This window comes from Pollicipes pollicipes, unplaced genomic scaffold, assembly GCF_011947565.3.
Source record: "Pollicipes pollicipes isolate AB1234 unplaced genomic scaffold, Ppol_2.1 Scaffold_6138;HRSCAF=7277_pilon_pilon_pilon, whole genome shotgun sequence".
NCBI classification, from domain to species: domain Eukaryota; kingdom Metazoa; phylum Arthropoda; class Thecostraca; order Pollicipedomorpha; family Pollicipedidae; genus Pollicipes; species Pollicipes pollicipes.
This window is the reverse complement of record NW_023596818.1, coordinates 18,300,655-18,324,375: the sequence shown is the minus strand read 5'-3', so window position 1 is coordinate 18,324,375 and position 23,721 is coordinate 18,300,655. Positions and strand designations below refer to the sequence as shown.

The 23,721-nt window shown below is 52.3% G+C and overlaps 1 protein-coding gene across 3 annotated transcripts in view; it reads left to right on the top strand.

Annotated features, from left to right (window-relative positions):
- The first annotated feature begins 436 nt into the window (after positions 1-436).
- LOC119106421 (sodium- and chloride-dependent glycine transporter 2) overlaps positions 437-23,721 on the top strand; it is a 30,866-nt gene continuing 7,581 nt past the window's right edge. The window contains exons 1-6 of one of the 3 annotated variants that reach the window (XM_037230067.1): positions 437-641; positions 17,892-18,047; positions 20,866-21,028; positions 21,763-21,894; positions 22,574-22,702; positions 22,945-23,086. In XM_037230067.1, the coding sequence (XP_037085962.1) occupies positions 17,958-18,047; positions 20,866-21,028; positions 21,763-21,894; positions 22,574-22,702; positions 22,945-23,086 (656 nt within the window). In that variant the 5' untranslated portion in view covers positions 437-641; positions 17,892-17,957. Of the gene's footprint in view, positions 642-11,615; positions 11,718-13,403; positions 13,505-17,891; positions 18,048-20,865; positions 21,029-21,762; positions 21,895-22,573; positions 22,703-22,944; positions 23,087-23,721 lie in introns of those variants that run through there. The other 2 variants (XM_037230065.1, XM_037230066.1) reach the window with 2 other exon arrangements.

Below are 23,721 nucleotides of genomic sequence, written 5' to 3'. Positions count from 1 at the left end.
GGGGCAGGAGATAGTAGGGATGGGAGGGGACGCGTCAAGGATGGGCGGCTCACGCCTCACCGACCGCGAGGTATATCGCGAGGCACCAAAGACAGCGGAGACGCCGCGGTGGGCTAGACAGCCGGCCCAGGTGGCCGTGACTAGGTCAGCGAGGACAGGTTCTGGCGGTGACGTGGGCCGGCCGCCGCGGCCGTGCCGGCCCCAGTCAGCTCGCCACCGGCCCGCGAGCGAGGCACGCGAGAGGCCGGAGAAGGCGGGACAAGCCACGGCCGGGAGACGGGAGCGGACGGAGCGGCGGTGAGCGGGAGCGGACAGCGGACCGAGCGACGACGAGCGGGAGCGGACAGCGGACGGAGCGGTGGTGAGCGGGAGCGGACAGCGGACGGAGCAGCGGTGAGCGGAAGCGGACAGCGGACGGAGCGGCGGGGAGCGGGAGCGGACAGCGGACGGAGCGGCGGTGAGCGGGAGCGGACAGCGAACGGAGCGACGGCGAGCAGGAGCAAACAGCGAACGGAGCGACTGCGAACGGGAGCGGACAGCGGACGGAGAGACGGCCAGCGGGAGCGGACAGCGGACGGAGAGACGGCCAGCGGGAGCGGACAGCGGGCGAAGCCAACTGATCGCAAGTCCACAGGTGTCAGGTAAGTCGAGCAGGGGCGGCGGAGACGGGACACATAGCAGACAGGGGGCTACGTGTTGGTGAGTGGAGACGGCCGCTACGCTACGTTGGTGAGTGGAGACGGCCGCGCCCTCCCTTCCAATGAGATCTCGATCGGTGGTCGGCTGGGGCCGGTTCGAACTGTTGGACTGTCGGAAAGTCGCAGGCCCCGGACGATGCGCCACCCTGGCGGGAACATCGCATTGGTTGGAAAGGGGTCGCCAGCAGTGAGGCGGGCGGGCGTGCCTTGCGGATGAATGCGAGGCTCCGCGCTGGCCAGGTGAGCAATGGTGGAGAGAGAGCTGTACTCCGGCCGCTTCCCTACACAAACAGGCCGTGTGCGGCTGTCAATGTCACCCGGCCACCTCCTAATCCGTTGTTGATCAGCTGCTAAACCGGTCTTGGAGTTCTGGCGTCGTACGACGGTACACAAAAGGGGGCAGGCACGGAGTCGGACGGTGGCAGACGGAAATTCGTCGTATTCACGCACAGGTTCTATAACAGTGTCATCATCAATTTGCGCTATCATGTAAGAATACGGTGATTCCGGTGGTGAGAGGACATGGTGTATGCAAAGCAAACCACGGTGCCGTGCTACTGTGCGAGTGCGCGCAAACAGTATGGGAGACAGGAGCCGGGCTTACATTTACATTGTGGGAAACCTTGACAGTCGAGCCTATCGAAAAGCATATGCAAACTATAATGGCTATCTTATTTTGCGTTTGACTGTCGCTCGCGGTTGGGCACGGGCAAATAATTTAGGCGGGAAAATAACATGGAATTTGTGTTGCAGTCTCTGAATGTCGTTTTTCTGTATCTTTCTGAAGATGCCAAACAATAGAGCGTGTTTACCAGTTGTGAATTATGCGCAAGTGTGATAAAAGCACAACTAAGACGATTTCCCCAGAACTCAATTCAGGCCAAGAAACATTTGTGTACGGGAAATTCGCCATCACTTGTCATCGCGAAATCCATAAGCCCATCAGTTGTGTTTAACATAACCCAATCATCCACCACCGCTTTTATGCGGTAGCAGTATAACTGACGAAGCACGGTAACCCTTCGTAAAAGTGTGGCGAGGTCAGTCATGGCTGAGTTACTTCAGCCCACATGTCCATCCCCGCAGTCTTCCAGCTTGACTTGCAGTGCCATTGCAGTTAATCCCTAAGAAAGTCTACCAAATAAGTACGCATGCGTGACGACTGATCGCATGACACGCTGAGCCCGGCATGAAGCGTGTCTGGTGTCGTCACAGGATCGCGATGCCTAGCTCTCATAAAGCCTGATCATACCCCTAGTTGCGGCCAAAACAGCAGAGCATACGCAAGTCTACACCGCGGCCGATATCCTGCACAGCTGTTTCGACTTATATATAACTCGACGTATATCGACACACCAATTAGATGGCTAACAAATACAATTGTCGGGAAAATTTCCATCACGCGGTCTGCGGTTTTCAGCGGTTCCCGGACAGGCAGCGAACATGGAGGGGAATGTGGAAAAGAAGCCCTATCAAGCAATCTAGCAGGCCTGCTATCAGACGCTTTTGTTAAGGTCTGCTGGCCTCCATAACCTTTTAGACTGGTCACCTTGAGCGGCGGTTGAGCTATATACGCTGCCGGGAGACAGAGGGGCAGAACATTCCGTGTTAAGCCCCGATTTGATATGAATCTATGTAAAATTCAAGGTCGGTACAGGTATCCTCCACCCCAGACCGTACAGACAGTCCATCTTTGTATGGCAGTTGTATCCATCTGGCTGGCCGCTGGTTCTCTCCACAGAACCAGGATCATTCAGGCTATGGAAGCTCGATCCTTCTGTTCGTATTTTGTTCATCGTGCCGATGAGCCCCTTTTCCTTTTAGGGGCTATTTAAAAATAAATGTGCCTGCTTAATGTTTACAGCGAACGTCCGTGCTTTCTCCACGCTATTTCTGAAGAAGCTAAGAGATCGGAAGAGTAGCAATACCCTACGACTTTTTTATTTCACAGCACATTTTTGGCCGTGATTTTGACAGACAGACAATTGGCAGAAGCGCCTAAAGCATGACTGAATACAGATCGAATTCATTTTCGCAAGAAATGGAGATTTCGAAACAACAGTCCGTGCTTAGCAAAGCGGCTTACTGTAGAGCATGGAGCCATGTGACACAGCAAGTCACCATGGTGCATTGTACTTCGGTAATAGCTTTGCGTACAATGCAAAAAAATATTAACTGTGCTAGATGCCTTTGATCTAGTCTCAAACAAGGCAAACCGCATTGAGGCCCGTCGACCAGAGGTGATATGTGCACTCCAAATGGACGTCCCTGCGCCACCGCCAGGCAACGATCGCCATGTTCATTGTTTAATACAAATATGGCTGACCCGACCCAAACATTATCCACCACGTCGTTTAAATCTGTCAAACCTCAAATATTCAAGCTAAGCATGTTAGAGGATAGTTCACTTTCCGAAGTCATCTTAAACCCGAGGACCTCAAAATCGGCCCAGTATGTTTCGACATTCAAAAATGGTCAAATTCGTCCCGTAAAGACAATAGGCGTAGCTTATCGCACAAAATAGTGAAATAGCATCATGAGTCTACAGTAACATCATGAAAACGCAAAAACGCCTAACTTAGTTTAAACAATCTCTTTAAATGCTTTTCAGATTCTTTATTTTCGAAGCGATATTCATGTTTCCAGTTGTGGCAACCAGCCTCACACAAAATTTCACTAACGGCTGTTGCAAATTGAGCATAATGCCCAATAATCTTTAGTTGTTCTTTGAACATGAGGAACTTTTGTTTGTCATAATGGGTACGATCACATCATATTGTGTAGAGACAGACAATTTTTAAGATGTACCACGCTCCAAAGCTCTCAGACCCAGCTCTCAATAAATCCTACCTAAAAAAACAATCTGTCGATGGGAGAATACCGATGGCAATCGATTTGATGGCAGGAAAGGAATGATGAGCGCTGGACCACGACGGCCATGAGGCATACAGCAACCATTCGTGCTAACTTGTCCAAGCATACGCATCAACCAAGCTTTGCCCGTGAATCTCGCGCAGGTGCACGGAAGCAGCATTTAAGAGCTGCTTATCTGGAAGCTATGTTATCTGGACCGTCGACTAGGAAACTTTTCCAGCATGCACAGTTCTGGTCTCATGTAATGAGCCTGACATAGTTCCTTCACATCGACACTCGATCTTACCTGCGGATCGTGCTGGCTGATTCCAGCGTAGCATGAAAATGGAAATAGTTCATCGCGTCGACTTCCTATTTTGAGGCATAGGATACCGAAAACGGCTCATGCCATCAGGCACCATGGTCTCCCAAGTCTGTCTCCGCTTCTGACAGACGGCGGAATCATGCATGCATGACTCGAATGCACGGGGCGGAGGCGGAACATTGCACAGCGCTGAGTCGATAGCGGTTCGCAACAGGCTCGGATGTGATGCATGATATGTACATATTGAACCGTGCATTTTTGTGTCGCTAAGGCGAGGTGATGAGGAAAGACGGACTTGAAGTCCACCTTCCGCGCATATATCTATGCCATACCGGGAGCGCAAATAGTCGCTTGGTTGTGCGAAGGGGAGTGGTTGGACTGTTCGTGTCCATCATAACCTATCCCTCCATGCCTGACTGGGTTAGGCCATTAACCACCGGCGAGTAAACGTCTGAAAGAAAGTGGGATGACTTAACCAGTACTGAGGGCGATTCTTTCCATACCTTGCCATGGAGTTCATCTTCAGCGTTCTCGGAAAGTGGGGTTGCCATCGCACGCACTAAGCCCCCCCCCCCCCTCCCCCTCCTCCACATTTCTACGCCCATATCAACGAATTTCGACGCCGAACGCATGAAGACACCGGACGTTAGTGCAGTCAACATGCGGGGTCGCATGCCTAACGTTCACTTATCTCGACCAAACTGTTCTATTTTCCGCGACGCATTTCATGTCATGATAACAACGAAACGAAACAACGAAACACGTGGACATCACGCCAAGGCCTCATCAGCGCCTGCGGCTGTTCCAACTGGTGAGGGTAGTTACCACGAGTGCCACACGCAGCACTCGCTGGCGAAGCGTGGAGGCACGCCACGCGCACCCTCCGACAGCGACCTCACCGATGCGCCATAGCTAATGTACGCATGGGTGTGCTTTTGCTTTCGGTTCCTTTGGTTCGTTTTCTTCGGCTCTGCGTTACAAGACAGACGATCAAGCAGTGGAATGAGCGGAGACAACCAGAGACGATCAACCGGCGGGGTGTCTCTCGTCTCCAGTCCCCGATGCGCCAGCGTCCCAGCATGCCGTTTCCTCTCGCGCTGAATGGGAGGACGACGCGGGATGCCGCTCACCAAGCCACGCGAGTGGAGCGGCCTCGTCGCGCGCCCGAGGTCAGGCGGGCCGAGAGTGAGAGTGCGCGGAGGGAGGGAGAGAGCGTGGGAGTCGGCGGATCGGCAGAGAGCACGTGACCGTATGCGTGTCGCGCGTATGAGGCGGAAAACGCCTGCATGCCTGCGTAGATGTCTAGAGTGACTACCCGAAAAAGAGCAGAGAAAGGCAAACCAGTGCGGAGGAGCAGTCGCACCTGACGCCTGCGGCCAATAGGTGCACTCCGCTCGCGGCGTTCCACGCGCACGCGCAGTAGCTGCGCCCTGCCAGGCGGGGTCAAGGTCGTGCGCTCTGCGCTGAGGTGGTAACGCCGCTGGGGGCGGTTGATGACTCACGGTAGGCATTCAGGGATCGGGCCCGGAGCCGCCGCTACGCAGTGCCGGGCCGGTTTGAAGCGGCCAGAAAGGATGGCGTGCGGCGGATGGGGTGTGTTTGGCCAGGTGCAGGTGCAGATAAAGGATTTCGTCAAGTCAGAGGTCACGCTTCGCTGTGATGCCCCCAGGAACTTGTCCCCCCTCACCAAGGAATCACGGGATTTCGGCCACTTAAGTTCCCAGATTCTCGTTTTTAATCGGCTGGCTATCTTCCACCAAAACGGTTCGCCGGATTCAGCCCGAGTTATGTCGAGAGGTCAATTTCCTTCTGTTACTTCTTGTGATAAGCTTCTATGATCAAGGAGAAGCCAGAAGGTACCAGAAGATTCAATTCAGCATGTATTGAAAATTAATTGAAGCGAAATTACGCAGAAATCAAATGATTGCATCGAATAAACTGCATGTACCATTTACTTGCAACGGCTCATCGGATTTCTATAAAACGGTGACAGCCCGGGGTGTTGCTTGATTTTCATCGGGTTTTACAAAGACGCAGAAGGGCCTGAGAAATTAAATGCCAGTATAGAGAGAAACAGAATGTAACATTGCAACGAATCATCCAACCTCGTCTGCCTGCGAAAATAAATCATATTCTTAAAATCCATCGTTAAAAGATTATATCAAATAGCTGTACGTATGTGAGCTCGCTGTCCCGAAGAAAGAGCACTGACGCCCAGTGTTGCAGTTTCCACGGGCACCGCGGCTTCGGCCCTGCAGCTAACATCCGGCGGCGGCCCACGAGGGGAGGGGGGGGGGGGGGAGCGACCATGCATCGGGAAGTGGAAAGTGGAAAGTGATCTTTCGAACGGCTTTTTAAAATTAATTTCTATACGCGTAAGGGGTATTCCGGGCCGTAGGTTCCACCCGCACGATATTCAGGTTGGTACTCGGATCGGATCACCACCTACAGCACCACGAATTCGTGACGCATTGGCTCATCTCTATTGCTCGTATTGCTGTAACTGGTAATTCCTTTCAGTGAATCAATCTTGGGATTTCACCGATTAATTTTCTGGTCCGGAGCTGTACGGCATTCCGTCCCAGCCCGGGGTCCATTGCGCCTGCCATTCTGGTCACACGGGCAGGTCCCGAAGGGCCCCTCGGGCCCCGCGGGACCCGAGGACGTATGGGAAAAGGGTACGTGTCCCTTTGCACTCATTCTTGTGCCCCTGATGATGACGCTATTGGAATCTGGCCCTTGGAATTTGTCGTCACCCTAGATTGAAAGTTTCGGGGCCGTTCGTGGTGTCCTCTGGAAGTGGGTGGCTCTGAAAAATTAAGATGATGTTGGACCGAATGTGAGATTTTTAGTGTCCCTTCACTGAACGGGCCGATCCAGGATTTTATCGAGGGACGCGTCATGGACATTATGATGCCACTGGAACTCGCTTAATTTTGAAAGTGAAGATCTAGGGCCATTTGTGATGCCCCTGGCATTTCATGCTTTTTGAACGTGAAGATCATGTGGTCCCGGCCTGAAGGTTTTGGGGCTCACTGGAAGGTTTGGGTTCCGGACTGAAGTTTTTGGGGCTCAACTGAAGGTTTTGGTCCCGGACTGAAGGTTTTGGGGTCAACTGAAGGTTGGTCCAGAACTGAAGGTTTTGGGACTTGTTCGACAACATCTTCTGGCATCACTATCAAAGCCTCAAGGGACTCCGCGATGGGCATGGGCCATGCTCCCCCCCCCCCCCCACCCCCCCCCCCCGCCTCCTCCTGGATACACACCCCTAGCTAGAATGGTCCCACTATCTGGTTACGCTACACTCACTCGGAGTGAGACATTGTTCAGGTAATGAGGGCGTGCTTGAACATAATCAGGAACGCCAATACAAGGGATTTAGGACTGCGGACAACGTGTCATCCGGGTGGAGGACACGTTGTGTCATGTGCCATTGCGGACACGTGTCATCCGGCAATGGCCGCTGCTCAGTAGGATGCATTTTTGTGCGTTGCCTTCCGGCATATGAACTGAACTGATCACCGAGCCGGCATTCCATCTGCTGATGCCGTGCCTTGGGCGCAACTTGGAACGACAAAGCTTTACACCATTTGCAACCGTGCGGAAAAAATGTGCTCGAGGTGAGAAAACTTGACGGCGCTTGTTTGCTGCTTTTATGACATCCTGTGCTTTAAGCCACATGGCAGCACGCCAGCTATGGAAGCAGCTTATTAGCATTGCCGTGCAGCCTGGAGTGCATACAGCTTATATGCAGTCTGAGGGTCTCAAACCCTCAAGCTGTCGGCGACTTGCGGCTCAGCTCCTGGCCCTTGGTTGAGGCCTTCATCTTACACAACGCGCTCATAACGAATTCTTGCAGTACAAAACAAAAAGAAACAAACCACAGCAAATATTTGGTTTGCTGTCAGTTGCTTTAGGTTATGTTCCAGCGAACGAAAATGAACAAAGGCATTGATGCCTGCGCAGGCACAGCCATGGTACAACATAATACAGCTTAAGGACATCTACATCGTGTCCAATGGTTTCTTTTTCGCGTCAAATCTCTGGCAGATTTAGCGCAAGAAGGTCATCACTCAAAGGTCAGCTTGGTGAATCGCATGACAACGTCATCAGCAAACATTTCATCATGGATCAGTGGTTCTTATCAGGAGCAAAAACAAACCTGCGATGCGCCGCGCTCCCTTGGCACCTCTTTGTCGCCATGTTCTTCGGAGCCCAAGGCCCATACAAACCACACGTCGTTGTGTGACGATTTCCATGTCCATGCTGAATCATCGGGTGTGATGGTGCTGGGCAGCCGTCCCCTTCAAGTGCATTGTCGTAGTGTCACGTTGCCATGTCTGCAAGGCTGGGGCCGTAGTGTACACCGGCGACTGTGACTACATCCGCTCTCTTGCTGCTAGTTACTAATCGGGTGTGATGGCAGTAATGGCAGATAAAACAGTCTGTAACAATAGGACATTTGTGATCTTGAATTAGGCGCTCGTCTGCTTGGTGCAAGATGGTTAAAATCTGTGAGCTTCTAAATAGTTGCGGAGGGTATGGACAGCCTCTTGGTGCTGACATACAGACGTGCATTAAATGGAAAAACGGAAAAATGTCTATCTATAAAAAATTTCCACAAACATGCCTAGGCTTGTGCAGGGAGCTTATGATGGGAATGCCATCCACGGTACACACACTTCTATTATGAAGCAAACACACTGGTGATAATCAGTGTTGGGTCACCTTCACAAAATATCGGGACAAACTGTCAGTGATGCACAATCCCACTCATGCTTGCTGCAGATTACAACCCCTTATCCAGATTCCTGTGCTGTTAATTAAAACCTCATCTTAGGGTCCACAAGAAGCAGCGGCTGTTTCATGTGGAAGAAGAGGTCAACAGCGCCCCCGCCCAGCCCTGAGCGCCGACGAGAGCGCCGATCGCCCGCGAGCCTCACCGACTGGGGAAGCGCGGCCTCTCACGTCAGCTGAGGTCGGAGCGCGGCCTTGTGGCGGGCCGCACCACCGCTGGAGGCCTCTCCCGTGGCGCCGGCGAGCCAGAGCCCCTCTCCCGGGGCGTAGACGCGCTCTGCTGGCGGTCTGGTCCCTGTCGAGACCCCTCGACGGTCGGCGCCCTTGCCGAGCCCCTGGGGATGTTTGTGCGCAGCGCTCACTTCCTCCTCGTCAGGTATGAGTGGCACTAATTCGGGGGCGCTTGGGGAGTCATGCGTATCGCGGCCGGCGAGGCGCGTGCACGGGCGGCCCCACGCACGCCGAAGAGGTGTACTACGGCGCGCTCGCTTGAGGCGCAGCGTAAACAATCGACATTGTTCCCCTTTGCGCCCACACCGTCATTCGCCTCTTTGAAGTCACTACGTAACCTTGTTCTGTGCGAAGACGACATCGTTTGAGGCAACGCGTACACTTCGAAAAAAGAGGCTTGTAGATAGGCAAAACGTTATACGTATCACGCGTCCGTATCGCAGAAACCAGACGCAAATTTCGAGTCGTGTTTTATGGCGCACACTCAACATGATCTCAGACAACGTCGCTTCGCGCTTATTCACCGAAGCAAAATTGGTACCGCATTTCTGGCAAAGCCACGACGCGTGACCTCGCCCCCACCTAGAGCCCGCCTTTTCGCATTCCTGTGTGCGCCTATGCTAGACGCTGTCACACGCCGCTGAGCCACAACCAAGCAGACGCACGACCTTCATGCTGCAGTTAAACATACGTGAGTCGGATGCAAAGGTGCTGGTGCCGTGCTGCCGTGCTCCACCGTACCAGAGCCGTACTCCGCCGTACAAAAGTCGTGCTCCGCCGTAACAGAGCCGTGCTCCGCCCTAACAGCGCCGTGCTCTACCGTGCCAAAGCCGTGCTTCACTGTAATAAGGCGGTGCTTCGCAGTAACAGAGCCGTGCTCCGCCGTGCCAGAACCGTGCTCCGCCCTAATACAGCGGTGCTTCGCCGTAACAGAGCCGTGCTCCGCCGTACCAGAACCGTGCTCCACCATACCAGAATCGTGCTCCGTCGTAACGGAGCCGCGCTCTACCGTACAAGAGCCGTGCTCTACCGTATCAGAGCCGTGCTCTACCGTACCAGAGCCGTGCTCCGCTGTGCTAAAGCCGTAAAAGGACAGGCCGCTTCCTCAGAAAACTACGCGTGGTAATTTTCATCCCAGGTAAGGCTACCCAGTACATTCCAGATTGCAAAGCGGCCCCTGGCGGGGTATTGGGGGGGGGGGGGGTAAGTACGCCGTTTCCTAGGATTGTGAGCCGCGTCGGGCTTTCGCGGTGAGTAGTTCGGAGAAACTCGAAGTGATCGGATTAGTGCGGCGAAACAATCTGCTGTCCTTGTCCGTTCGAGTTGAAGCTGGTTAAGGCTGATCGAGGTGGTTTGCAAGGTAAGGAGGGGTCGTTCTTCCGAATGTCCAGCAAATGACCCAGCATTTCGTGATACCGGCCACGCGCAGGCTCTAGCCAGGCTTGGTAGCATGGCTCAGTGCTGAATGGTCAATAGAGGAGCATTCCCATGAGTTGCGGTTTGAAGAAGCCTTTTGAATCCTTTTCTGCGGTCTGTTCTCGTGCTTATATATGATCGCTACCCATATATAGCTACTTTGCGCTACTCTGAGCTTGGATGCTGTTCTGTACTTCGACACGTGGACATCCCTCCCTCCCCTCCCTTCTCTACTCCTCTCTCCCTTGTGCCCCCATCCGAGACGAGGTCCAGCTGCCGGTGTCTTCGTGTGATGCGCCTATGAGTCACTTCCTGGGGCGGCCCGTCACGGACCGTGCGCAGGGGTGGACGACACCCGACCCCTCCCGGCGAGGGGGAGGGGGGGGGGGGCTGCGTCACGCTCCCAGGGCAGACACCCACCACAACCGGCGGCGTCTCTGGTTACCGCCGCCCCGCCTGGTTACTTATAGCTTCACACGGGTCGGGTCGGCGCCGAGGCTACCGAAGTCACCAATGCTTAGTGAGAGGCTGCGCAGAATGCGAGCCTCGCATGGTGCGACTATCAGACCATTTTTAAGGGAAAAGATCCCAACGATTATCCAGGAATGTAGTCTCAAAAAGGTCGGTCACTTTCCACACACAAACACACTTAGCAATCAATGCATTTATATCGGCCTAGAAACACACTTTTAAACGAAGAATGCACTGTTTGGCGCAGAATGAAACCCTTGCACGTCGCCAGTGGCAAAGAGAAGAGATATCAAAGTGAGAATCATTCAAGTTGTCGTTTCTGACGATTACTTGGTTTCGGCACATACTAGCCAATGGTACATAGTTCGCTATTTGACGGATGCATTGCGCGATGTTAAATAGGATGGACACAACAAGCGGATAAACAACGAACTTGAAAGGCAAGCACGTAATGTACTTTGTTGACACAAGAGAGCTCGCTCAGCTTGGCCCATGATTAAAAAGTGCCTTTACCCGGACACTGTTGGCCGCCTAGCTCCTTATATGTACGACTAGCCTCTTTTAAATCTATTTCAATCCACCCGTCCTAAAAAGACGCCAGAAAACATTCCGAGTGACGCGTTGTTTCATTCGCTCACCCTCTCAAAGCTCCTTCGCTGTAGTTTCGCGCGTGTCCGCGCAGCGGCAGCAGCGTCGCCCCGCCCTCCAGCTGGGTCTGCCAGCCTGCGCACTACGTAGGGCAGAGGAGAGGGGCGAGGGCAGAGGGGGGAGGGAGCGGCGCGCAGGTGTCGGTGGCAGAGTGTCGGGCTCGCCAGTGTGGCGGCGCGGTGTGGTCGGGGTCGGCCGGTACGCGGCACCGCTCCAGTGGCCTTCGCGGCGTGGTGGCTCCGGGCGGCGCGATGCCCTCCTTCAGCTACGATGTCAGTGTGAGTGAGTTTTTTTGTGGGCTGGTCCGGCGGGCCTTGACCCAACCCGGCCGCCCTGTTCGGGGCCGAGGATGATTGATCGGATAGGGACCCGTGACAGCAGTGATTTGACGGCTGTAACCTGGCGACATTGATCGGTGCGACTTATCGGTGACGGTCACTAGCCGGTTAAAGCATCGTCATCCGCGCAAACTCGACGACCTTGTATTGCTGAAACTATTATTGAAAACCGTAAGTTGCGTGAGCCTAAAATTGAAGCATCAACAAAAATGAAAGACAAATAAAACAATAACTTTGCTTCATTTATCGTGTCTCAGACACGGTAAGATCACCATTGCCAGAACATTTGAAAAGGTTATATTGCAGATTATGCCATACATTTCCTCCGTGTTATACGTTGATACTTCTCATTCTGTTTCACAGCAGCTTTTGCTCCCAGAACAACATCACATTCGTTTCTGGAGCATACGAGATTGATGTAAATACCACCTTTATACAGAGGCATATGCATTACGTATTAATAAGATCATTTACCTGGCAGGCTCTAGGACGATCGCCATTGTCCTCTACCCAAGACAGAATAATGGCTCTTCTTTCACGAAGCAAATCAGCCAACGGAATATCCTGAATAGCTGGCAATAGCATAGGTTTAATCATGACTTGAATTATTTGCAATGTTTTGCGTCGTGTCTGTCGTGATCATATATAATCGCATAGCTGAGTAGTCCGGCACAATGCAATGCATTGCATATTCAGTGTCAGCGTGAGTTTACGGTAGTTGCACAAACCGGATCACTTCTGCCTCTTCATCTCACATATTCTGCATTGAATGCCGGCATAGCCCGTGATGTTAAAGGGAGCTCATGCAGAAGTATTCATTCCGATAACGCCAGAATGGTACTTGTCACTGGTGATGAGATGCGCGAGATGCAATCACAGCCATTTTGCAACATCTGGGCGGCCGCCTCCTCAGGCAAACCGGTGTGCCACTGTCGCCACAGCCCGTTTGTGAATGCAAGTGAAATGTTCCAGCTCCTGCGGTGCGCCCGAGGACATGAAGCGCGGTGAGGTCTGTGTCTTGACCAGCCCGCGTTCTTACCCGCGAGGGTCGCATGTAAAAGGGCAAGGTGGAAGAGGCCCCCTCTATTGTAGGCTACCTGTATAGCCCCCACCTCTGATACGTCGCAACCCAATGACGCCACCCTCACGGCGAGGACGAGCTCGTTATGGGAGGTCACCTCAGAGGCGTCGAGCGGCACCGTTACAGCGGTCTCGCCGGGGCATTGCCTGGACGCCGCGCCGGACCCGGGGAGTGCGCATCTGAAAACGCGACCATCTCAGGCGGCCACACTCCCTCAGGCGGCCACACTCCCTCAGGCGGCCACACTCCCTCAGACGGGAACGCCCCCTCAGGCGGCGTCTGCACGGGCAGCGAGCGCGGCGAGGCGGCGCAATTTTATGGTCGCGGCGACCTGAGCCCGACACGAGTTCAGCTCGTGAGGCCCGCACCGCTTGTAGACATGGTCACAGTGCTGAATTATGCATGCACGGCGCCCGAGCACGACCGCTGAGCCTCGGGCCGGTGGAGATGCCTCTCATGCGGACGCGGCGTGTACCGCCGGCTGTGAGACCACAGCAACACTCCCGTGTAGCGTGCCGCTGAGGTCGGCCGTCGAGTCTCCCACACTGAGTGTCGGAGGTGCGCTGCCGCTTCAGGGTCAAACGATCTTCGCCAGACGAGAGGGAAATGGGATGCGGAGCGAGGAGAGGCAGCTATGGCTCATAAGGTCAGCCCCTTTTAAAGCAGCTGAGACATGTTTGGATGTGGGAGAATAGTTCGGGCATATGGGTCCGCTCGATGTAGCGGGAGGACAGGGCAGGGCTGTGTCCAAACCATCTCTTACTCACCTCTTACCGGACGGCCGTCTCCATGACCAGCTGCCGCCTCTAACCGGCTGTCCCCTCTGATCAGCTGCCACCCGACCAGCTATCGACTCTGACCAGCTTCTCCCTCTAACTGGCTGCCCCCTCTGATCAGCTGCCGTCTCTGACTAGATGCTACCTCTGACCAGCTGTCATCTCTGGCCAGCTGCCACCTCTGGTCAGCTGCCACCTCTTACCAGCTGTCCCCTCTGACCAGCTGTCCCCTCTGACAAGCTGCCCGTTCTGACCAGCTTTCCGCTCTAACCAGCTGTCACCTCTGACCAGCTGCCCCCTCTGACCAGCTGTCTTCTCTGACCAGCTGCCCGCTCCGACCAGCTGCTACCTCTGACCAGCTGCCCCTCTGACCAGCTGCCCTCTCTGACCACCTGCCACCTCTGACCAGCTGCCACCTTTGACCAGTTGCCACCTCTGACAGCAGCGCCCCGGTGGCGGGTGGCGCGGTCACGCCTGACACCTGCCTGGCCGCGTGCGAGATGCCGTCACGGTCGCCGCGCGGCCGCCCGGAACGGCGCCGACTCTCGCTGACTCACCAAGCAGCGACGCAGCGAAGCGACTCCCTGAGTCACTGAAAAGCGCGAGGGTCTACCGTCCCGACCGGGCGAGCGACTACGGACGAGAATGGCTCCCCTCGCACGCCGGTCTTTGTCATCGACGGTGTGGGCGTGAAGTAAAAACAAGAGGCGTTATATCGGAGCGTTGTGGTTTAATCAGTGCCTTGTTGATGTTGCGTCCGAGGCGGCATTTGCGAGAGACGACTGATTATAGCGCAGTGTTAACTGCCGCGCTGTTTGGGTCAGCCGGCGGTGCTTTACACCCAGGCTGGATCAGCAGCCGCCGACTGGCGGCCGCAAGGTCACGCAAGGTCGGGACTCGAGAGCAGACGGCGTTCAAGGCCGTGGAACGTTCGTCAAAACAGTTCAGCTCCGTTCGCCAGCTGACGTCACTGGGATGGGCTGTGACGCAACGCAGGAGGAGATGCAGAGGTGTTGGTCCGCAGCCAACTTGACTGAGGGAAATAATGCCTGGGACCAGATCCCGAATCTTGTTTTACTCTCTTTCTGTGCCTGCTCCGCCCTTCCCGGCAGATGCCACGCAATCTGAAGTTGTGAGGTGTTCGTTGAAACACGCTTATGGTTGTTTTCAGGTGTCTGTTATTCCGACTCCAGTAGTCAAATCTGACAGATGTATCGATAAATGGCCAGTAACCAAAATGTTTGGTAATGTGCACTGTTCATGCTGCGTTGTCATAGACGGTCTCTAAAAAGGGCTTCAAACAGCGGAACGTAAGGCATCACGTCTCTTAGAGCTGCGTTCAGTGCCATAGCTTTTGTTCCTAAGAGGATTGAGCTTGGGCTGATCAACAGCACGAGGAGGCAATCGAGCTCGAAGTCAACTGCGAAGAATGCCCCTCAGCAAACCTATGGCCTATTTGTTACGAAGCGCGCGATATCTCATCGCAAGTTTGAAGCCGCATTAATGGGGTATTTGAAAAATTCAAGCTATGTAAAAGGCATATACTGTTTGCAACATCAACTACCTTAATGTAACCGTAACCCGACCATAAAGTGAATGTCTACGCCGCCGGGCCTCGCAGTTTCGCAGTGTTAGTGCCCTTTGCACCATTAAAGCATGTCAAGGTTCGTTCTCTGTTCTCGCGTGCAGTCTCGACACCGCCTCGCTTATTTCCAGCGCCCAGCGAACGGCGGTGACGGCATATTTGAGACTTTCATTTTACTGGCAGGCATTCGCACTCCTATTTTTATGATGAGAATTCATGAGGACTTCATGGTCAAACTATTCGGCCGTTAAGCGTCTCGTGAGCTAAAACTTATTTGTGTGCAAAGGCTTCGCTTTTCATTTCTTAATGCAAGCCTCTCCTCGGCTTGTGGGCAATTAATGTTTTATAAACAAATATCTCTCGTTTTTTGTTGGGTTCTCAGGCTTGCAAGACTCATAGGTGTTTTTAATTCGCCCTGATTTGTCATTGCTCATGGCAGGGACTGGTACGGGGTCGATGCGACCCCCTGTCGTTTCCAAACTAAGAAAGATAGAGCTAAGCAGAAAGCACCAGTGGGTTGGTCTCTACAAGATCTTGCGATTGGTAATATGTTTCGGGTTTTTGGTAAATCAGAATTGACCCAATTGCATCCAGCCAAAGGTCAAATTCTCCTGAACATTAAAAGTTTTAAGTTTTATGCTTATTACGTGCGAAAGTGCCACGTAGCGACACGTAACCTATATAGTTACGTTTCTTGTTTAATTTTGAGTCCAACAGTATACCTTTTAACTGTGTTCACCATACAGTTATGGTGTATGGCTCCGTTACCAAAAAATGTCGGCAAGTCGCGCGCGTCCCGCGGCATCGTCGGCTGTCGGCCACCGCCTGCGACGGCCGTTGATCACCGTGCAGTGTTCCTAAAAACTGCCGCTGCTCCGAAACCAGAATAGCTAGGGTCACGTGTTCCGTGTCCAAACACGAGCAATGGATGCCCTATAGACTATGGAAAATGTGGGCGCGATTGCATGACATGCTGGGGAGCTATCTTTAGAAAGCCTGAGCGGGAGGGGGGGGGGGGGCTGCATCGACCCCCTCTGTCAGGGCAAGGGTTGAAATAAACTGCTTGTAACACAATGCATCTGCTCCCAGTTTGCACTTTTTTAAGTAAACGGGTTTATCCAAAACCCATTTTGAGTTCGAAGATGCTGCAGACTGTTTCTTCTTTAATTCGATATAGTTTTCCTTCGGAAGTTTTCATTTTGCACTCAAATGGTGAAAACGGTTTAGGAATGACTCGATAAAAGACTCCAAGAAGGTTACACGTCGTTGGTACATTTATTTTAGCAGCCTTTTTGTCTGTGACGTTACTGCTGAAGCGATGCCTAACATTGCAACATATCAGCTGTGCGTGATGTGTAGAGATTGATTTTAACTGTCTTTGGTGCCATTCGGCTGTGTGGTTGTGTGTGTGTGTGTGGGTGTGTGTGTGTGTGTGTGTGTGTGTGTGTGTGTGTGTGTGTGTGTGTGTGTGTGTGTGGTGTGTGTGTGTGTGTGTGTGTGTGTGTGTGTGTTTTGTGGTGTGTGTGTGGTGTGTGGGGTGTGTGTTGGTGTGTGTGTGTGTGTGTGTGTGTGTGTGTGTGTTGTGTGTGTGTGTGTGTGTGTGTGTGTGTTGTGTGTGTGGTTGTGTGTGTGTGTGTGTGTGTGTGTGTGTGTGTGGTGTGTTGTGGTGTGTGTGTGTGTGTGTGTGTGTGTGGGTTGTGTGTGTGTGTGTGTGTGTGTGTGTGGTGTGGAGTGTGTGGGTGTGTGTGTGTGTGTGTGTGTGTGTGTGTGTGTGGTGTGTGTGTGTGTGTGTGTGTTGTGGTGTGTGTGTGTGTGTGTTTGGGTGTGTGTGTGTGTGTGTGTGTGTGTGTGTGTGTGTGTGGGTGTGTGTGTGTGTGGTGTGTGTGTGTGTGTGTGTGTGTGTGTGTGTGTGTGTGTGTGTGTGTGTTGTGTGTGGGTGTGTGTGTGGTGTGTGTGTGTGGTGGTGGTGTGTGTGTGTGTGTGTGTGTGTGTGTGTGTGTGTGTGGTGGTGTGGGTGTGTGTGTGTGTGTGTGTGTGTGTGTGTGTGTGTGTGTGTGTGTGGTGTGTGTGTGTGTGTGTTGTGTGTGTGTGTGTGTGTGTGGTGTGTGTGTTGTGTGTGTGGGTGTGTGGTGTGTGTGTGTGTTGTGTGGTGTGTGTGTGTGTGTGTGTGGTGTGTGTGTGTGTGTGTGGTGTGTGTGTGTGGTGTTGTGTGTGGGTGTGCGTGTGTGTTGTGTGTGTGTGTGTGTGTGTGTCAGCTACTGGGGTTTCCAGATGCCTTACGCACGTTTCCTTCGTATGTATATATGCACTATACCGTAACATCCACATATCGATGGCTGGCAAGGACGTGACAAATTTGGAACCTTACTTTAGAATCATGAGACTACTCGTCCTGGGAGCTACAAAATAAGAGGTCATTTTTGATCGCCTCAACCACTCAAAAATATAAAACACAGCGCACGCATTCAGCGCTCGCTGATAGCATATATCCATCCACCATGGCAGCATGTGTCCAGCTCAGTTCTATTCAATTATACTACAACCCTGATGCTGTGCAATGTTCGGTTCATACGCATGGTTTAACTCGACCCGCGAAGGCCTCAAACTTCCTCCTGCCTTCAACATGTAACTGCAGCAGGAGCATCATCGTCACCTGCTGCCGCCGTCCGCAGGACCCGGCGCAGTTCGTGAGCTACCGGAAGAGCAGTGAACCGACGCCGCCGAACCTCAGTGGCAACATGTCCGACAAAAACGGCCATGCTGTGCCGGGCTCGTCCTGGAAGAACAACTATGTCCCAGCCTACGCCAACGGCGACAAACTCGGGAAGGTGAGACTTCAAGTCCGTGACCCCATGCTGTGTGCAGGATTGGACAATGGTCTGTATGTGTGTTTACAGGAGCGTTTACCACGTCGCGTGCATTTGCACACCTGTCGGCGTGGCAATGCTGCATGCTCGTGCACGCTCATCGCCGGACATCTCTATTATTTGAATGGCAACATTGCGCTGATGATGTCGAGACATGGCGTGATGCAATGTCCACGCTGTGAAAACGCACACTGGATTTGCGACAACGAATGCCGATGCTGGATAGGCAGAACTGTTCAATTTCACTGCAGTGATGCGCAAAAAGCCCCCAGTAGATGATGTTATTAGACAATTCTTGAAATCCAGCCGTATTTATGAGCAATCACTTTGCCGCCCGGGCCGTTGACAATGAGTGGTTTAAATGCATATGAGTTCTGGAACAGAGTTAGTGACTTTAAGATTACAGGATTCATAACCCCAACATAACATGACTAATGACCTTAACATGCCGGGATTTATGAACTTTAAGTTATAGGATTGAGGACTTTAACATGCCCCTTTCTTTGACATCAAAGTACTTTTGATATCACTTGGCATTACTACATTTCTGCACATCAACGCATTTGCCACGCAGCCCACTTTGGCTCAACAGCACCAATGATCCAGGAACTTCTTCAAACCAATGATGTTCAGGCCACCAACACAGCACGACAGTGTCATACACTTGTATGGACATCACGGACTGTTCCCAAGCCTTTATCACGACATCGCTGGTAAAAGCGTGATCTTTACAGTCCCATCCTGCGCTCAAACACCACGTCACGATTTTGCCCGGCATGCTGCATTCAGCACGTTCAGTGCATTGCCTGTTGCCATGACGACGTGGTCGGCGCGTCGGAACTTCCGCGGCTGCGCCAGCCACGGCCATGACAGGCAGCTTGACGACGCTTCAGGCATCGTCACCGCGAAAGCCGCGCACACGACTGGCGTGCGCTGGTCGTGGCCAAGACTTGCGACATCACGGTCATTAGTTTCGGTTGTGGGTCAACGACGTCCAGCTGAGGGTGGCCGATGGAGGACAGAGCTTCCTGTGTCGGCTCGGCTTGGCCTCAGCGGCGATTTCCTCATTAGTGATGATTGTCGGCACGGTTCTTGAAGTGCTTGGCGACCGCTTCTGAGATAGTTGTCATTGTTTGGTTTTCAGCGCGCTCACACATCAAACACCCTGTTCCTGCATGTACAACAAAGCACTACCTGCCAGGATAACACTTTCTAAAGCCGGTAGGGGGGGGGGGAGGGGGAGGGGGAGGGAGGACAGCTCAGCAGAAAAGACTGACCTAACCTACCCCCAGCCGGATCTTTTTCTGGATTTCTGTCACCTGAACATGCGTGCTGGACATTACAACACGGGAAAAAGGTTTTAAATGTTCTGTGGGTCCATCCGGCGGAGGAATCACTCCCTATTTCAAGTAAATGTGAGTTGCCCTTGTGTAAAAAGCTTGCAATGGGGAGTAGTTAGCGGAAAACGCATTTTACTAGATCTTAGTACGGGGCTATAGATGACTAGATGACTGCCGCAGCCACTGATCGTGTTGCATGACACCACAGCCATGCTGAGCCACTCTATACTTTCAATGCTGCCGCACATTACAGACCACTGTTCTTTGTCCTAATCCAGGTGTTAACATTTGAAGAACCTGTTAAAAATTTGCAGACTGGCTTGAGATATGATGGAGCTGGCATGGCAACAAAATGGGTCATACAGAATACTACTAGGTACAAAATTAACACGACACCAATATCGATGTTTTCAGGTGCCTGTTATTAAGTTTAGAATAGCTGAGATAATTTTTCTGCATTTATTCGGCCGAGTATTTTCTCTTTGCTCATATGCATTGATGGGGCTCAGAAGAGCATTGCGGGGGAGCTCAAGTCAGCATGGGGGAGGGCTCAAGACCCCCGAAGGTATACAGAGTGACGCCCCTGACTACCTGCTGAACTTTGCATCACTGATAATTCAGCGTCAACATCATGGGGTACCTCGCAGGGCAGGGGAGATAACAGGAGGAAACATTCTCGCCGACCCTAAAGGCGTCAGCGACATACAATGTCACATCTATACGAGTTCGCTGTAAAGGAACGCCTGAATTCTCCCCTCCCAGAACCCTATCCAGCAGCTTTTGATCCGAGTAGCGAAACATCTGGCCAACTTGCAGATTAGATAAGACACTCAAACTCTTAGCGTGGTCTCCTGCGCGTTGTGGTTAGGTTTCCATGGACATTTCCGATTTCTTGATTGGCCTAGTATTTGTGCCGCGTTTTTAGCCAAAGGCATTAGGTTCGAACGCATTGTTCGGTGTCATCCATGTGTCATTTTTTTATTGACTACAGGCCATTAGTCCGCTTTGGACTGGTTTTTGCTTCCGCTCACATCGAAATCAAATGCATCGTGCGAGTATCACACAGCAAAACAAGTTAGAAGCGGCACCTGCACGCTGCTGTCGCAGCCTTCTTTGCAGCCAGTGACGCACATAAGTAGTATCTGGTGTTCGGCCTCAATATTGAAAAGGTATTGAAACGCGTAAGCCATGAAATACATGCAATGTAACCATTGCACCCACGTTGAATCCCCAATTACTTAAAAATGAATGTATGACGAATTAAAACCAATCAAACATGGATGCATTCCATGAAGCGGCGCCAGAACCGAAAAACAGACCTCTCTTTTGAGGACTACGCGTTTCATAGCACTTGCCAACAAGCAGCATTTTGACCGTCATGCTCCCACGAGTCGCACCGCTCGCTTCAGCCCATGCAACCGACTCCTCTCATCCCGCAGCGTTCGCTGGAGCCGGTGGAGGTGGCTCCGGAGATAGAGCCGGAAGAGCACGACCGCGGCCAGTGGGGCTCCAAGTGGGAGTTTGTCTTCTCCTGCGTCGGCCTCTCGGTCGGTATCGGCAACGTCTGGCGCTTCCCCTACCTCGCCTACGAGAACGGCGGCGGTGAGTCTCTGGCGTGGTCCGCGAGAGCCACGGTTTGGGGCTGCGGTTTGGGACGGGCCGTGACGCTACGGTTTGAGGCAGGCCGTGACGCTACGGTTTGGGGCGGGCCATGAAGCTACGGTTTGGGGCGGGCCGTGAAGCTACGGTTTGGGGCGGGCCGTGAAGCTACGGTTTGGGGCGGGCCGTGACGCTACGGTTTGGGGCGGAGCGTGACGCCACGGTTTGGGGCGGGTCGTGACGCCACGGTTTGGGGCGGGGTGTGACGCCGGGACCGCGCTCTAAGGCGGCTGTACGTTGTGGTGACGCATTAATACATCATTGGAGACGAAGATACCTGAGATCAGCTGAAGCTCTCTGTGCTGCAGTGTTTAATGCTCAGCTACACTTTCTCTGGAGCTGCTTTTAGCTGTAGTGCTGATAAACATTTTGAACCAAGTTCAATGACCTGAAGAAGAATGTACTGGCCAACGTTTTTAAAATGCTGCCCTTGCGTGTCAAACGTGCCCAAATATTGTATTTTGGGGTATGCTTGCAGAAAGTTCCATATGCAACGTTACCAAGCGATAATGTGTGTTCAAGGATGTGGCCAAGGCATGTCTGGGCATTACTTATTAACATAGCAACCTACCTTAGAAGACTAAATAGAAATCACTTTGAGTAGAAGTAGTGCTGTCCCAAAACCAGGCAAAGATAAGAGACAAATCAATATACGCACGTGTTCTTTGGTGCGACAGGTGCCTTCCTGATACCCTACATCATCATCTTGGTCCTGGTGGGAAAGCCGATGTACCTGATGGAGACAGCAATCGGCCAATACAGCCAGCTGGGACCCATGTCCATGTGGAGCATGGCACCCATCATGAAAGGCAAGTGCACGTAGTCGAGCAGCCACAAGAAAGGTGAGCGAAAGGTTTGGCTGCTTACGGTGAGTTGTGATCACATCTAAACAGCTTTTGTTGGCAGCGTGTAGTCTGCTTTCAGGGTCGTGAAAGGAGGGATATATTTTGTATTGGCGCTATGAAAAATGGAGCTATTGCGGCACATGGATTTAATGACTTAAGGTAGGTAATAGGCTGTGGGCATTAAATCGCCTGTGCCAGACAGCCGTTATTAAACGGATTTCTTAGTTACTTAAAATCGCTGCTAAAAAGGCCCGCATTTGATGTTTACCTCCATTTTGAGAACTTCAGCGTGGTAACATAATGAGTTTGGTAGCACCATCTCGCCTTCGGTCGACCTGGAGTTGACGTTGGTCATTTATCCCGCACTGACCAACGTTTATGTGCCTTCGTTACTTGGCTACGCTGCTGGTAAGCTATGACTACGGTAACGTAGCTATGGCTACGTTACTTAGGTATGACTACGATGCTTAGCTATTGCTGCGTTAATTAGCTTTAGCTGCAGTCTTACATTACTCGGAAACATATAATACCTGAAAAATACCTGAGAGGCTTTCCGGTCACCATGGTTCTAAATCTGTGTGCATTTGCTATTTATTACTCTTTACGTTATGCCCATTTTGATGGCTTGTTTTCACCCTCACAGGCGTTGGTGCGGCAATGGTGGTGGTATCGCTGATCGTGGCCATCTACTACAATGTCATCATGGCCTACACCTTATTCTTCACGTTTGCCTCGTTCCAAGGTGGCTCCGCTCCTTGGTCTGACTGTCACGGTAAGTGATGAGTTAAATATTCTGCAGCGGACAAAACCAGCACACTTCCCCTGTTCTTTAAGTTGTAGCTAAAGATTTGTCGCCTCAAAGATTTCCCGGAGCTTTCTGACAACATCTTGGCTACATTGCATGCGACGATTGACACCGCTTTGCCACTGGCGGCAACGAACGACTGGCGTTCAGGACACGCTGAATGTGTTAACCCTTTTACGGCATTTACACGGAGCTGGACTGGCTTCCAGAGTCGTTTGCGGACGACAACTGTTTTGTTCGAAACGTGACCTTCCCGGCCTGCAAGTTCCTCGAGTCCAGAAACATCACAAACTTCACGGAGGGCGTCGACTGCCACAACAAGACGGAGCTAGCGGCGGAACAATATTTCAAGTGAGTTCGCGGCAGGCAAAGCAAGCACGATCACCACCACCGCTTGATGATGGACAAGAGGGTCTGTTAGACTTATCCTTTTCTACTACACCATACACATGATCTTCGATTTTAAGACTACTATCGGATCCCTTTGCCCCCCCCCCCCCTCCCTCCCAATCTCATGTGGCGTTCCTCCAGTGGCGTCTTCCATGAGCACGAGGCGAACATTGACGCATTCTTGGACACGCTGTTGAAATCCCCAACCCTTGCAGTTCACCCTCGGTTTAAGAATTCAACCTATCAAAATCTTCCTTTAGTCGTATGTGGATAGAGCCAATAGACGATTAGGAATAAAAAGTTCTAGATACAACAAATTCTGAACGATCGGAGCATCGACACTTTGTATTTTGTTTTCGGTCACAATGTTATGAAAGAAGACACAGCCATAATGAAAGTACCACTAGCATGATCTCCTTAAGCACGACTCGAGCAAACGTCAAAAACGCTGCAAAATCATAACTGCGTCAGGAGCAAGCCACAGCAGACACACACATCAAGCAGGATGCGGCAGATTTCTGCGAATGTCGGTGAAAAGAAATCGGGAATGGTTTTTAAATAGGTCCAGATATCTCGATGAGAGCCGCTGCTGTTGA